Genomic DNA, 15,995 nt, shown 5'->3' on the forward strand with positions numbered 1-15,995 from the left:
TGAGGACTGCGCCCATCCTTAGAAGGAGGTGGCCTGCTTGCACACATTTGCAGTGCAGTGGTTAGCTAGTTTTCACAGCTCTCTGCTGTGTAGTTGCTAAAGTGTCTGAGCACCAGACATTTGTTAATCCCGTGTTGTGTCACTGACTGCAGCTGGGTTAAGATTCCCCTCAATATCAGCTTCGGTAACATGCACAGTGCATGTTTTTTAAATATGTCCTTCATTTTTAGGTCGAGCACGTAAGCGCTTTGACCTGTTGCAAGAATTGTGGGTTTTTAACCGTACCCACCTCACACCCAGCACTTTCATTCGTTTGTGGGGTTGCCTGTCAAAAATCAATTATCACTGGTAAATGCTTTACCTTTGTCCTGCCTTTGGGCGGTTTTGTTACCACCTTGCAGACTGCGTTTGTTACATCGATAATTACACGATTGCTGATACGTTTGAGGGTGAGCGAACTTCTTTTTCCTTTTGTGTCCCTCTTTCACACTCCTGCGCATGGTAACCATGGCGCTTTAAATCAACTCTCTAATGTCAACTAATGTTTTACACTTCATTTTCAATTTATGTGACAAGAAAAGTCCAGTTAGGAATTTACAACGCCAATAGCTCTGACTCGAGCAAACGCGAGACCCATTGCATTGCAACTGCTTGTTCTCAGGTGCTGGCCAGACCCAATCCAAGGCCTTCTGCTTGGCACACAAAGGCTTTTACATTCCCTGTCCTAGAGTCCTGTTGGAATTACTTCCTAGTCGACATTTGGTGTCAAAGTCTCACATCCTACTGACTGTTCCAGCCTTTAAAAAGTCTTGACAAGGAGGACACGATTTTTCTATTGCTGCGCTCTCCCTCTGAAGGTCTTTATCTCTCAATCTAAGACAGATCAAGTGTTATAAAACGTTTAGAAAGCACTTAAGACCCAGCTGTTTTGCTGAGTCACCTTCAATGAATATCACAGGTTCCGCGCCATGAAGCCTGTGTTTTATAAGCGTCATATTGATTTATGAGCAACAATATGAAGTTCAGAAAGTCTCTAAAAATGTGTCTTTCGTCAGCTCTAGGCTCTTTGGCTTGCAAGGGTCACAGCGCAGCCGCCAGGCTTAACAGTGATGGGATGCTTATGAGTAATTGTATGCATTTCAAGTAAAAATAAATAAATATACCACGGACAAACGACTATATAAAGTATAGTGCCTGTGTAAGCACGCGTATGACCTCACAGAATATCTAATGGCTCATTGGTCATGTTTCATAACCCAATATTGTAAAATATTTCTTGATATTTGTTTACTTGAGAGCACTTTTTTTATTTAAGAACGTTAGAACCTTCAAGGGCACTTCTCTCTGTAATATAATCAGCAAGTGGTTAGTCAGAATGAATCAAAAGATGTCAGCTGACGGCCCATTGGTGCAGAAACCTGCTGCCTCCACCACCGCGAGGAGTTCGATCATGAGAATCTTCGTTTTTGTTTCGCACAAGAGGTGGAGTTCAAATTATGCGTCAGACGCAGTGATTTCCCTCATAGAGCCAATGGCGTTTGACGTTAGAAAGCTCAGGGATTTGCTTCAGCGGCTAAGAGGGACTCTTCCTATTATTTGTTTCTAGTGTTTTCAACCAGTTATCAGGTGGGAATTTGCAAGGGATCGGGGAGTTCAGGTCAAGAAACTCTGCTTTTTGAAATTTGTGTTTCTGATGGTGTTGTGACATCTAGCCCCAGGCTTCTTTGTTTGCATGTCTGTCGGTCTGTGTTGTGTTAATTGTGTTATACTCTAAGCTACAGCTGTGTACAGTCTGTGTGTTATGGCATCTCAGGGTGTTCCGTGCAGAAGGTGAAGAATATAGGCCGGAGCATTAACTCTTTTGGTACTCCAAATGCCATTGGTATCTGACTGGATTTAGAGTTCTTAATTTTAACCAGTTCAGAGTGACGTTTCTATAAGATGGCACCGTTGAGGGTTTTCAGGAAACCCTCTGGTCAAATGATGCAGAGAGACTGACCAGGACTAGGGCACTCAGGGCATGGGGAGGGTGTGGCCTCTCTGGGTGGTCGCCACGGAACTCAAATCTTCTTACACTATTACTAGTATCTTCCTTATGATTATCATGACATCTAATTCACATGCTGTTGCTGATGAAAACGCATCACCTCTGTAATAATGGATCCTTATGGATTGTCTTGTATTTTATTTTTGTAGTTTCTCCTGGTCAAAGCTATGTTGAAAAGATACTACTCAGCAATGGACATATGTGGCTGCCCTCAGCTAAAACTTCTATAACTGTAGTTTGTTCATTAACAATCATCGGATTACTGTACATTTCTCGCATTTTTCAACTTTGTGAGTGAGGTGGGAATAATGCATAAATGATGCAGTATTTCTTCAACAAAACACTGAAGCCCTTTGAATGGTTTGTGTCAGCATCAGGCTAGTGGAAACTAGGCAAAACTGCACAGAGATTCATCGCAAGCTGGAAAGACACCTTGAAGGATTAGGTTAATAGACAGTCTGGACCATTCATAGCCCAAGCACACACGCACACAGTCTATGCTACCGAATTGATATATGTGCCTATGAGAGTCTGTACAGGTTAGCCATTTCTTCAGATGCTATTTTCACTAAACATGAACCAGTCTTATTATATTGTTTATTTCTCATATTATACATGCGGACTTACGGTATATTTTTTATATCTTACTGTCCATTTTCTCATTGCACTTTATGAAACAATAAGTAAGTTCGTTTCTACCAAACAAGTCCTGATTTATTTGTGGAAAAAGGGGGATCCAGATTGCATACTGTTCAGTAGCACCATTACTGTGTCTGTCCATTCCATCAGATTTGGCGAACTGCTTAAAGTGAGCTAATTACTGTGGACTGTAGTTTTCTCAGCCCCTAGTCATCTACTTCATTTTCACTTCTCCGAACTTTCCCGTGCATGCACCACATACCTTCTTTTGTCCCTTGCGGATTGTGAGTCTTCAGCCACTCAATGTTCTTTCTGATGGCATCTAAATAAGTCTCTGCCTTCCCTGGAACAGAAAACAGAACAAACACTTGTCATTCCTGTACTTCAAGTTCTATATCTTCTCCCCTTTGTACCGCCTCTTCTAAGCTAACAGTTCTTAATTTTTGGTTCCCATCTTCTGCAAGCCCAAACCATTACTGCAGTGACTGCTACCTGCCCCGCTCTGGGGACAGAGAAGAGGTCACATTGGTGGCACCTATGATGCGTTACAAAGAAACATTATATTACCTGACATTCTACCACTCAATATAACGTTCACTGATCAGTGATGTACTTACTAAGACAGAAATTAACTGACGCAAAATAAAACCCACCCACATCTTTTCCTTGCCAATGAAAACTCCCCTTAGGGCTTGGTAGGGATTGTTGTACTTTGAAACTAACACAAATGTAGGGCCCCTCTGTTGGGTTGCTCCTAAAGCGTATTTAATCAAAAACTAATGGATAACTGTAAAGATGAATTTTGTTTTAGGAAGGCGCTTTCTGTCAGGATCTCTAGAATCCTCTTCAACTTGGATTGAAGAGTTACAGTGGTAAGATAGTTGCTGACAGAAGCAGTGGGAGGACAAGGATCCTACTGGGACAACAGGCTGTGAGAGGGCGTAGCTTTCAGACCTTTGCAAGATGTGCATGTATCTCAGCATCTAAGCTCAAATAAGACTGCTGCATACGCACCTGTCTTAAAGCAACTAACCATTCTTACAATGGCCTAAGTGACAGATTTTAATTTGTTGCATGATAGCGCTGGTAAGTGGCGAGTGCTAATATTTTCAGCTCTATGAAAGGTAGCCAAACTTTAACGGGTCACAGCTCTCCATGCATCGGCATGGTGAGATGCATCTGAATATCAACTGATGCTATCAGTAGGTACTTGGTAGCTCTGGAACTTAATTCCCTCTCATTGCTGGTTTACAAAGCATCACAGCTGAGCTGATGAAGAAGATAACGTGTTTTTGATCAGAAGAGAAGTGAGTCATCCATTTAATGGACAGGACTGAGTTTCATGCTTTAGGCTGAAAGAAAAGTGTGAGGACCAGTGTGAGGAAACCTCCTGTCTGAGGCACTTCAGATTGGCACACTGTTAACTCGAACCCACTTCACCACAAGCTACTGCCCGATAAGACTACACAGCAAAAGATCGGAGAAATGTGCTGCCACCCCACAAATAGTCTCAGAATACACAGCTCATTGTAAGTCGATTTTACCAGTATTTGGTCTATAACCACATACCCTTTCCTCTTTACTGTATACTATAATTAACATTGTCCTAAAGAACAGTAATAGTTACCCCCAGGACTCATAGAGTGACAACAAGAAAAAGGCATGCGAGTAAATGGATTCCACCCATGTTGTCTAACTAAAACTATTGTGTAGGAAAGTCATCCCTTTTGCCCTGATCACCCCCATTTTTGACTGATGCTGGTGGTTACTGACTCTGAAAGTGCCCTGGGCTCTGCTAACCAGACCTACGGTCAGTGCCTTGTCCTCTAAAGGTATATGGTAATTGGCATAATTCTAACTGGCAAAGACAACCTACTTGCAAGTACCTAGTATATGGTAGGGCATGTAGGATTAGAGACCCCAGTGAACTTAATGCACTCAAATGTTCACTGCTATTGTGTCTAGTGTCATTTGGAAGTCAGGCATGCCTTGCAGACAGGTTGTAAAATAAACTGTGTCCAAATTCGACTTTGTAATTAAAAGTACTTCCATTTTCTACTACTACCTTTGTATACCTTATAAGAATCCCGTAAGGTCTCTCCTAAGTGCCCCAAGGCTACGGTGCTCTGTTATAAAAAGCACGGACAATATAAAATATGTTTTATATGCCCTCGTAAGGATAAACAGCTAAAGCCGTTTTTCCATATTGTAGTGCTGCTAGCCCCATAGGCTAACATTGGAAGGCTTTATTAAACTTAATAAAGTCTAACTTCTGATTGAAGCTAACTAGCAATTTCATTCAACAATAAATGGTTAGATTTATTATAACTATTACAGGATAGCAGGTTTAGAATATACTATCCTGAAGTTACCGAAAACAGCCCTGTAGCAGACTCTTTCGATTGGTCAGTCTTCTTACAGCCTGAGCCAAGCTGCTACCTAAGTAGGTGTGAAAAGGCCAGGGGTTGAAACAATATAACCATTTGGTGGGATAAGATTTGCTTCCTGGAGATGCAAGGGAGAGGGAGGGGTTGGGGAAATAAGCTGGATTTCAAAGGCAGGAGAACAGATGTCACAGGACCCAGACGAGCCCCCACTTCCTTGATCCCCAGCCAGATGGGAGGCCCTCTAATTAGATTAGGAGAGGGGCCGGAAAGGGTATGTAGTCAAATGGTAGCCACACCTCAGTGATGGGTACAGAGCCACACACTCAAGGATAGAATTTCTCCATTTTTATTTTTGGCAAAACAGTGCATTCTGGATCAGAAATATGCCACACTTACCAGGATGTGGTCATAGCAGAGGGAGGTAACTTTACCCTCATTCGTTTGGGAGTCTCTCCCCCTTGTCAGCCCAGAATGGAGAATAAACATGGAGGAGCTACTGGAGCTCTTCTGAACACTGCTTGTAACAAAAGCAGAGGAAAGACTTTCCGGCTGGACCCCCTGACTGCACCAGAAAAGGCTTACATCAAGAGGACTGCGCCTGCTGCACTATCAAGGCTCCACAAAGAAAGAACTGTGCCTAACCCAAGGAAAAGGAATAGGCTCCCTGTGCAGCAACAGGTACAAAAGTGCTGAAAGAAGTCAACTGCAGTAGACAGAGGGCGACCCCGGCTGACCAGCAACAACTGGATTTTCCTGGACTGCACAGCTGCACTCTGAGAGATTGAGTCCTAGCCCCCAAGATACAATGCAATCTCTGAACCCTTGGCTGGTGCTTCTGAACACTTCTCTCCCAAAAGGAACCAACAAGGAACAAGATCTGAAAGTTTGGAAACTCCAAACTCCCAAAAATTCCAGGAGGAGATCGGCTTGACTTTGAGAGTCAAGCTGCCTTCCGTCGAACCGTGAATCAGCCTGGCTGCTCTGGTTTGTTCCTCTGGAAGCTATGGAGCTCTTTACCATAGAGGACAAAGACTTCCAGAGGTTCACTAAGAGATCATGCTGCAGCAAGCTGCCGGTGTTGAATAAAACTCTGGATCCGAGGAACCTGAGGGCTTTACATGGAGAGAAAAGCTCCAAGACAAAAACTAAGTCTGAAGGTAAACTTTTAACCAGGACCTAGCTCTCAACCTATCCGACCCACGCTCCATCGCAGTCAACACTAAACTTTGACTTTGTCCTAGTCCAGCACGACCAGATGGCCGTCAGTGATGCTTTATGCTTTTTAGTGCTAGAAAGTACAATTTGATTTATTCTTTAAAAATGCATAAGTCAGGTTCCCTACGCTGGGTTTTTGTTCTTTTGGTGACATGTTATAGATAAAAATATTCTCAATTTTTAAAAATTGGTTTTTAATTTTTATTGTGTTGTATCTTTTACTCATTTACTGTTTTGGTGGCATTACATGCTTTACACATACCTGTCTCCTAAGTTAAGCCTGACTGCTCATTTTCTAACCTATCAAAGGTAGAGCAAGGAATAATTGAGACTTGACTGGACCTATCAGTTATTGTTGTATTATTGCTATCTGAAGGTGCAGACCTCCACCTACGAATAATCCACTTTTCCACATATTGAAACTGTTAGAAATGGTGTCTCTGGTTGGCAGTCAATTTGCACTCTGTCCAAGCAGGGACCCTCATTCTAGTCAGGGTAAAGGAGATACACACTTAAGATAACCCCTGCTCACCCCCTTGGTAGCTTGGCACAAGCAGTCAGGCTTATCTCCAAAATGTACCAACACACAGTAATACAGTGAAACCACTACAAAATGGACACCACACCAGTTTAGAAAAATAGGGAATATTTATCTAAATTAAACAAGACCAGAACGACAAAAATACAACATGCACAATTCAAGATATAAGAAAACAATTGAAATGTTGATTTTACACAAAGTACCTTGTTTGCATCAAAAATAAAGCCGCACAGGTGAGTGTGCTTCGAAAAAGCCAGTGATGCGTCGATTCCTACTCACTAATGAGGTTGTACGTCGTTTCTTCTCCGGTTGGGTCAGCAATGCATTGTTTTTCTCTCCTGCAAGAGATCCATGCATCGATTCACGGACTGGCACCTCGAATTCACGCAGGTCTGCACTGATTTTTGATGGCCAACAATGATGCGTGAGAAATCCGGTCACACAGTGTTGGAAAAACACGCTGAGTAGGGTTTGCGTCGTTATCAGCAGCCACCAGTGGGTGTTGCATCATTTCTCCAGCCCCGATGCAGGTGGAGCATCGATTTTAGCTGCGAAGTGGGTGGCGCATCATTTTTCAGCTGTGTTGCAAGTGGTGCATCAAAATTGTCCTCGCGTGGAGTTCTGTGCGTGGATTTCAGTCCTTGTTCTGAAAACTTCATCTTTCAAGGGCCCAGGGACATTGCACCACTTGGCAGGGCAGGAGTCACAGCAGAGAGTCCAGATGCTGGCAGAGGAATTATTTGATGGCCCTGAGACTTCAAAACAGAAGGCAAGCTCAATCCAAGCCCTTGGAGATTCTTCACAAGCAGGAATATACCACAAAGTCCAGTCTTTGTCCTCTCTCAGGCAGAAGCAGCAACCTCAGGCCAACTCAGCAAAGCACAGTCACAGGCAAAGGGGCAGTACTCCTTCTCCAGCAATTTAGCTCTTCTCCTTGGCAGAGGTTCCTTTTGATTCCATAAGTGATCTAAAAATCTGGGGTTTTGGGTCCACTATTTATACCTCTTTCTGCTTTTGAAGTAGGCAAACGTCAAAGAAAAGTCTCTGTTGTTCACAAGATCCTGCCTTGCCGAGGCCAGGCCCCAGACACACACAAGGGGTTTGGAGACTGCATTTTGTGAGGGCAGGCACAGCCCATTCAGGTGTAAGTGACCACTCCTCCCTCCAGTCTAGCCCAGATGGTTCATCAGGATATACAGGCTACACCCCAGCTCCCTTTGTGTCACTGTCTAGAGGAGAGTCACAAACAGCCCAACTGTCAGTATGACCCAGACAGAGAATCCACAAACAGACAGTCACAGAATGGCTTAAGCAAGAAAATGCCTACTTTCTAAAAGTGGCATTTTCAAACTAACAATCTGAAAACCAGCTTCACTAAAAGATGTATTTTTGAAATTGTGAGTTCAAAGACCCCCATATTCCAAATTTCTATCTGCTCTCAAAGGGAAACTGCACTTTAAGGTTATTTAAAGGCAGCCCCCTTGTCAACCTATGAGAGAGATAGGCTTTGCAACAATGAGAAACAAACTTGGCAGTATTTCACTGTTAGGACATATAAAACACGTCAGTACATGTCCCACCTTTAACATACACTGCACTCTGCGCATGGGCCACCTACGGCCTACCTTAGGGGTGCCTTACATGTATAAAAAGGGAAGGTTTGGGCCTAGCAAGTGGGTACACTTGCCAGGTCGAACAGGCAGTTTAAAACTGCACACACAGACACTGCAGCGGCAGGTCGGAGCCATGTTTACAGGGCTACTGATATGGGTGGCACAATCAGTGCTGCAAGTCCACTACTAGCATTTGATTTACAAGCCCTAGGCACCTCTAGTGCACTTTACTAGGGACTTACTAGTAAATCAAATATGTCAATTACTGAAAAGCCAATTGCACATACAATTTCACATAGGGAGCACTTGCACTTTAGCACTGGTCAGCAGTGCTAAAGTGCCCAGAGTAACAAAAACAGCAAAAACAGAGTATAGCATACAGCAACAACCTGGGAAGCAGAGGCAAAAAGTTAGGGGAGATCACGCCAAGGATGCCAGGTCTAACAGGAACTATAATAAGACTTTAAAACAAAGGTTGAATGTGAATCACTCTCACAAGTGATATAATGTTAGATTTGGTTCCAAATTGTTATATAGATATGTACATTTTATTGGTGCCTCCAACCATTATTTCTTTGACAATAAGGAATGGAGTTACTAGTCATTATATATCTAGTTTTGTATGCAACTACTTTACTATTTGATAGTGATGCATGGGACAAGAGAAAACCTTTTGACTGCTTTGACAGGTAAGCAACTGGAAGGTGGTGTGGACGTGCATAGTGTAGAGGATATCATTATGATGTATCTGTTTCCACTTCCTATGCCCAGTACCTAGATGACAGTAGTGGTACTTATTTTTGGCCCACATTAATAATACTCAGGCCCAATTCTGTATAAGTGAAGAGTAGCATATTTGGGTACCCTTTTCTTTGTGCGTCATTAACTCTCATTGTTTATACTTTTTGGGGTTCTTAATGTTGACAATCCGAAATGATGCAACGTGACGCTGCAAGCCATCTTACTGTGCCACGCTGCATAATTTTTAAAGTGTAAGAACGCATCGTATTTACAGAAATACAATTCATCATTGTACTTTACTCAGCGCTGGCACACAAACTGCTGCCCAGCAGCAACGCAAGCACCTTTGCACCATGTTGCAAGGGTGCCTGCTTTGCAGGGATGATTGTTTATATGGAAGAAGGGACATCATTAATGGTCTTTTCCTCTTTCTATGTGTGCTGCAAAATTCAGCACACATAGAAAGAGGAAACAACAGGGAGAAATAATGTTATTGCCCCACTTTAACGCCACCCCTGAGATGGCGTTGGAATCTGACCTATTTCCAGCGTTGTAAATCTTGGAATGCCTCAGATTCCGTCAGGTTCCATGGGTGTTGTGTGGGAACACCCATAGCAACACCCATGGAACGCCCGTTTCACGCACAGTTATGCGTGAAAGGGGGCCATATTTACAAGGCCATGAAAAGCCAAGCAAGTTGGCTTTGCGTGGCCTTGTAAATATGTAAATATGGGCCGGCACACTGCACCACGTAAAAAAATGATGCTCTGGTGGCACAGTGTGCCACTAGGGCCTTGTAAATGGGGCCCACAAAGTGATAGGCGGTTCCAAAGAGAAACCAGGCGGGTTCATAACCCCCCACACAAGGGAGAAACCACTGCAAAATTCACAAAAAAATGATTCCATTTACATGTCATAATTGCCATGGATCATGACGTATATCTGCTCACAATCACATAATCATGCACAATTTTCCATACAGAGTTTCACTTGGTTTTATCTTGCAAAGAAATTTTAAATATGAGAAAGCTGTATCTGTACCACACACACAAGCAGGGTTTCAAGCCAAGAAGCCCAAAGCAGCGAAGGCCTGTGATGAAGATGAATACCTGCCAAATGCCCTACTATGGCACGGGCAGACCTTATATTGTGTTCTTTCACTATTCCTAATGATTACAAGTAACAATGTAGAGAACGTCTTACGCTTGTGTTAAACGTTTCACTCTTCAATTTTACCAGTTTGGGTATTTGTGTTATTATTTGAAATATAATCTACTTAATTGTATAGAAACACTTTATTCTCCTCCTGACCTCAACATATTAAACATATAAGCATGTACAACAATACAGTGTGGTATACCTGATTTGAAAGCCGAAATTTTGGTATTTCACAGTTGAGATCTATCGTAGGCATTGCATGTCATAGATTGCAAGAGGTTATGGCCCTGAAATTCGATCCACTTATCTGTGCCTGAGTTTGTATGTCTGAGGAACCATTGCCAATACTCCTCTAGCAGTGGTGGCTAAAAGGGGATGTCGGACTTTCATCCCAATGTCTCCATCTACAGAGTTAAATGGCATCCGATCAACAAGCCACTGTGTACATGTGCATTGTACCCGTGTCTTTGATGGTGTGCCACTCATTTTATAACGTGTGTGTACTCAGGTCAATTGGTTGCTTAGTGTTTGCTGCCAGTTGCTTACCCTGGTGATCTTCATCTGATCACATAAACTACGTTTTAGGTTTGACTACGCACAACATCATTGCCTGGAAGATCTTATGTCATCAATCTATTTGTGTCATTATTAGGTTTTCGTGCTGGGGCATCAGATAGTCATTTATAGGAGTGCAGATGCAACATGGCAATTAGCTGGTAATTGAAACCCTGTGCGCGTTCTTTAATGTATTACCTTACAGACACAACTACATTTTAATTGCTGATTTACGACTTTTTTTAGGAAGCATGCAGAGCTCAGATGTGTTAGCCTGTCATAAAGACACAGTGCTAGTCAATAATCGCCCTTCTGCAGTCATTCGTTTTACTTTGATATCATTAGAACATGTCAAAGGCATGTCTTATTTGTACACAAAAAAGTTCACGAACAGAGGCTTTGCTAAGGATGCCATTAAATTATTACCTCTTTTTCAAAAGTATCTACTAAGCAATATTCCGCTGTGCATGTCTATTAGATTCACTAGTTAGAAGTCGTATTTCATTTTCTCAACCTCCATTCAAAGCCTTTGCTAGTGCTTTCTAAATTTATTTCTGAGCTTCTGTAGCTTGCAGACTTTTCCAAACACCATCTTATGCATCTGTTCCTGGCAATTATACCCTCCCTTGATATGGACGCTGCAATGTGTTAGCTACTTTTACTTGATTTAGTCTTGAATTTACTGTGTCTTTTCTAGAATTCATATTTTTCCAACCGCTTTTATTTGCTTGCTTCCTATACCTGCCTACGGCTGACTCTTTGCCTATGCCTCTCGTGTTCTCTCTAATAGACTCTTGTTGCAATTCGACTGATCTTTATTCTACCCTGCTCCAACCAATGGCATATGTTAAACTTGGCCTCCTGTTGGCAATCACACGCAAGCTGCGAGCTTTGCTTGCAGTGATTTCAGCTGCTTGCTCGACTGAAGGTATTCTGACTTCAATCTTCCACCTACTAGTATTGCCACTTTACGTTTATTTTGGTTGCGCTACCCGTGAAACAGAGACAAGCTCCACTATTTGTCACTTGGTCTGCGCACTCCAATGATACCCAGTCTTTACCTGTCTCACCCGTGTCCTAAGTGCCTCTAGTGGTGGTGAAGAAAAATAACATATGGATGCTGATAAATTAGGAAATCCAAACAATGTCCTTTTATTAGCTCACTATGCTCTATAAATTACAGCTGCTATCTGTTCTTCTTTTCTTTGGCCATTTGTCAAATTAAGCCTTCTATCTGTGAAAGTGGTCGCCGTCCTTACACACAAATGTCCACTGTTCATATGCTTCTCAATAAGATATGCATGTAAAATGTTCGAAATCTTTTTATGAAAGAAAGCAACACAGTATTAACTTATTATTTAAAAATATAATGTTAGTACCTTTATGCTCTTTCGTTTTTGCTGCTAATTGATGCTCTTCCTCTTTTGTAGAGTCCTTTATTGTTTCAATTTGTTTTTCCAGCTTGGCAGCTTCTTCTTTTGTGCTGTCCATGTCATCGGTGCCTTTTACTTTTTGGATTTAAAGAAACATTTTGTTATCCTAACCAGGCTTGGTAAGGCAACATTTGTGCACTACAGGTTTTCATTTAATGATTCCTAAATTAATTCTGAAATGTCTGTGAAACATTTGGAGGCAAATTATATGAACAAACTATTCCCTCATGCATCAAAGTTGTATGTTATCAACGAGTTTGTGATGTGGTGTCCTATGATGGTCCACGAATGTTATGGCCAGATTCTCCCTAATTTGTGTTATAGCCACATGGGAAAAATGTAAATACAGTCAATTGAAATAGGAAATAATGACATAGTCATTGGTTATCCTGAAAATCATGTACGAGCTGGCCCTCATGGGTCAACATTTGACACCTCTGGTTTGCTGTAACAGCGATTCATCATGCTGCATATTGCACAAAGCGGTCATTGAACTCTATTGGTGTTTGGAAAAGGAGTTCCACTAAACGAGTATTAAAGAATATATATGTAATGCTTTCTGACAAATCCTGATGGTGTGATGAACAACAGACATCGTCAGTCCATTATTTGCAGGCATTGATAACATAATGCAAAAACAGTCAATATCCAGGCCATTTGGACGTTTGCAGCCTCTTTTTTTGTTTCTTTATAATGAAGACACTTAACTAAAATGTCTAAGGGCCTGACTACAAGGCTGGTGGTTCAAGGGTCTGCCAGCCTCGCTGTGACAGTCAGACCGCCGCAACTTAAGGGATCCTAGACCAATATTGTAGCACTGTTCCCCCAGGCAGCCTGGTGGGAACCTCGTACTACAATGTTCCTGGCGGTCAGCCCAGCAGGAACATGTAATACTCTCGGGGACGTCACCGCCATGGTGACTGCGCCCTCCCCATGAATTTGGTGGTCCCATGGTGGGACCGCCAAACTCATAATGAGGCCCTAAATCATGAGACACCTTTCTAGCATGGCACTCAATTATTGGTTCTCATTTCTGCCCCATAGACCTGAACAGGCAAGAGTCAGAAGTTATGGTTGCCCAGAATCCCCCTGCGTGTGTTGTTAATCACATTTTTAATGTATCAAGAGCATTTGTGTTATGGGGCTTTAAACTAATCTGAGTACAGCACTTAATAGGGCAGTGAAGAGGGGTCTTCAGGGTCAAAGAAAGGCCTTTCATTTCAATTCCAGATACAACTGAGCATCAATATGTTGGACAAATTGCAAATAGTTTGTCATTTAATTAGTATATCACAGTAGAGTTTATAGCAGGGGTGCACAATGTTTTTCCATGTAGGTGGATCCATGAGATTTTATATTTACACTTATGTACAATAAATATAAATTAAAAACCATCAGTGTCTTTATCAGTGGCCGCCCTTAAAATTCAACATGGATGAGCTTTCGTTTGCCTTTGCATCAAGTTTTTACTTGTTTTTTATCACATTTTGTTAAAATGTGGACAGGAATTATGTGCAATTCTCTATTTAAAACTTTCATTAAATATTTTACTTTATTTAGCTATTTACAATTCTATGATCCTTTATTTTTAAACCTTCCATGGAGGTGTGTGCTGGATTCTTTACAGTTCCCAATGAGTGTGGCTCTTCACACACTCTGCATAGCTATTGGGTAGCAATAGTGCAATCTGTGCGTCACCCTCGTTCTTAAAAATGTCTTATTCAGTAGATTCACTGCATAGTTACATTGAGCCTACATATTGTCCTTGGATGTGCGGTTGGCTTATCCACTGCTACTGTATGTAAAGTGATTCCTCGGTCTTGTTTGGTTGGTGATGCACAGGTATTGCTAGCTACATGTGATCAGCAAAGTAGTAGCAGTGGAGTAGTAGTGCAGGGTGTGGCACTAAGGCCCATATTTATACTTTTTTAGCGCCGCTTTTGCGTCATTTTTTGACGCAAAAGCGGCACAAACTTACAAAATACAATTGTATTTTGTAAGTTTGCGCTGCTTTTGCGCCAAAAAGCAGCGCAAATGCGACGCTAAAAAGGTATAACTATGGGCCTGAATGTCTTGAAAGATATCAGAATGTGGTTAAGAAAATACATAACCGGGGTAATACTTCAGGGTAATTCTCCTTCATTAGTACATGTGGGAGTCAGAATAGAAGACTCTTAGCTTCTATTACTGTCACCAGCTTGTCAAGAAGAAGACAAATAACCCGAGAAAGAGCCCACCACTGCAGCTTCTCTAATGAGCCAGTGAATCAAAGGCTGTGTGGGACAAGCAGTTCTCAGAGACGTGTGCCTTATTGGTCTGGTGCTTCAAGTATATCATCGCAGATTTAGATTTTCAGTTCAAGGTGTTTGCCAAATTGTGGACGCGTTCCTGCTTTTAACCATAACTTGATGGACATTGTGTTTCTGAAACTCAATGGATGAAAAAAGAAACCTACTCTTCCTCCCCCTCCAAATGTCACTCTGACACCCCTAATATCCCTAATTTCATCTCCCACATGGAGAAATTTGTCATTCCTAGCTCTCAAGCCAAAAGCCGATTCACCTGCAACTTATTCATGTAATTGGAGCTGTGATTGGACATATGTACACCATCCGCTCATAAATCAACCATCTTCTATAAATCCTGATCCCTTTAACCCCAAATCATAAATAAGCAGTAGACTTTACAACAGTAAATGCAAGATTATTTTATGCAAGCTGGTTCCTGTCTGCCGAATACCAAATCTCCCATCTCAAAATCATCCAGAATGCTGCAACCAGAATAGTATTTGGAAAGAAAAATCTTGGTCACTCCATCATTGAAGAGATTCAACTGACGCACCTTAATCATCCATGAGGTCCTCATTTTCATCTGTTTAACTCCCAAAAACATCCATATAAACTCTCTGAATTCATCAAACTTAAAAAAAATACAACACCACTGAACAAACACATTACAAAATCCACTAATTATACCAAGATGGGATCTTTTTAAGTTTTAAGGAACTCCAGTTATTGACTTCACACTCTAGACTTTCAAACTGAGACAAATCAGCAAGACTGCACAAAAACTTGCTCTTTACAGCTGCAAATCCATGTGCTTGCCTTCTTTGAGTATACCCAACCGGTGATCTGCTTTGTGGTGCTTGTAGGAAAGTACCCTCTTTTTGCCATGGTTACTCCCATTTTCCACCTGATGTCAGTGTGTTTGACTATGTTCACTAGGATCCTACTAACCAGGACCCCAGTAATTATGCACTCTCTCCTCTAAATTTGGTTGTTGTATACTGGTAACCCAGTATTTCACCCACAATTGGCATACTAGTGCCCCCTTATAAGTCCCTAGTATATGGTATTGAGGTACCTAAGGCACTGGGGTTCCAGGGAATCCCTATGGGCTGCAGCATATCTTTTGTCACCCATAGGAAGTCCATTTAAAGGCCTCTGCAGGACTGCCATTGCAGCCTGCGTGAAAAGGTGCACGCACCCTTTCAATGCCATTTACACTGCACTAGGTTCACTTATAAGTAACCCCTATAGCAAGCCCTACAGCCCTGAAGGCAGGGTGCAGAGTACCTGTGTGTGAGGGCACCCCTGCACTAGCAGAGGTGTCCCCACAACCTCCAGGACCATTTTCCCAGACTTCGTGAGTGCGGGGATGTCATTT

At 42.1% G+C, this 15,995-nt stretch overlaps 1 protein-coding gene across 1 annotated transcript in view; it reads right to left on the minus strand.

Moving 5' to 3' along the window:
• SCG3 (secretogranin III) overlaps nt 1-15,995 on the minus strand; it is a 202,789-nt gene that overhangs the window by 25,403 nt on the left and 161,391 nt on the right. The window contains exons 10-11 of the mRNA XM_069222474.1: nt 12,276-12,404; nt 2,949-3,029 (exon numbers count right to left, since the gene is read on the minus strand). Of these exons, the coding sequence (XP_069078575.1) occupies nt 2,949-3,029; nt 12,276-12,404 (210 nt within the window). The remainder of the gene's footprint in view (nt 1-2,948; nt 3,030-12,275; nt 12,405-15,995) is intronic.

Source organism: Pleurodeles waltl, chromosome 3_1, assembly GCF_031143425.1.
Source record: "Pleurodeles waltl isolate 20211129_DDA chromosome 3_1, aPleWal1.hap1.20221129, whole genome shotgun sequence".
In the NCBI taxonomy this organism is placed as follows: domain Eukaryota; kingdom Metazoa; phylum Chordata; class Amphibia; order Caudata; family Salamandridae; genus Pleurodeles; species Pleurodeles waltl.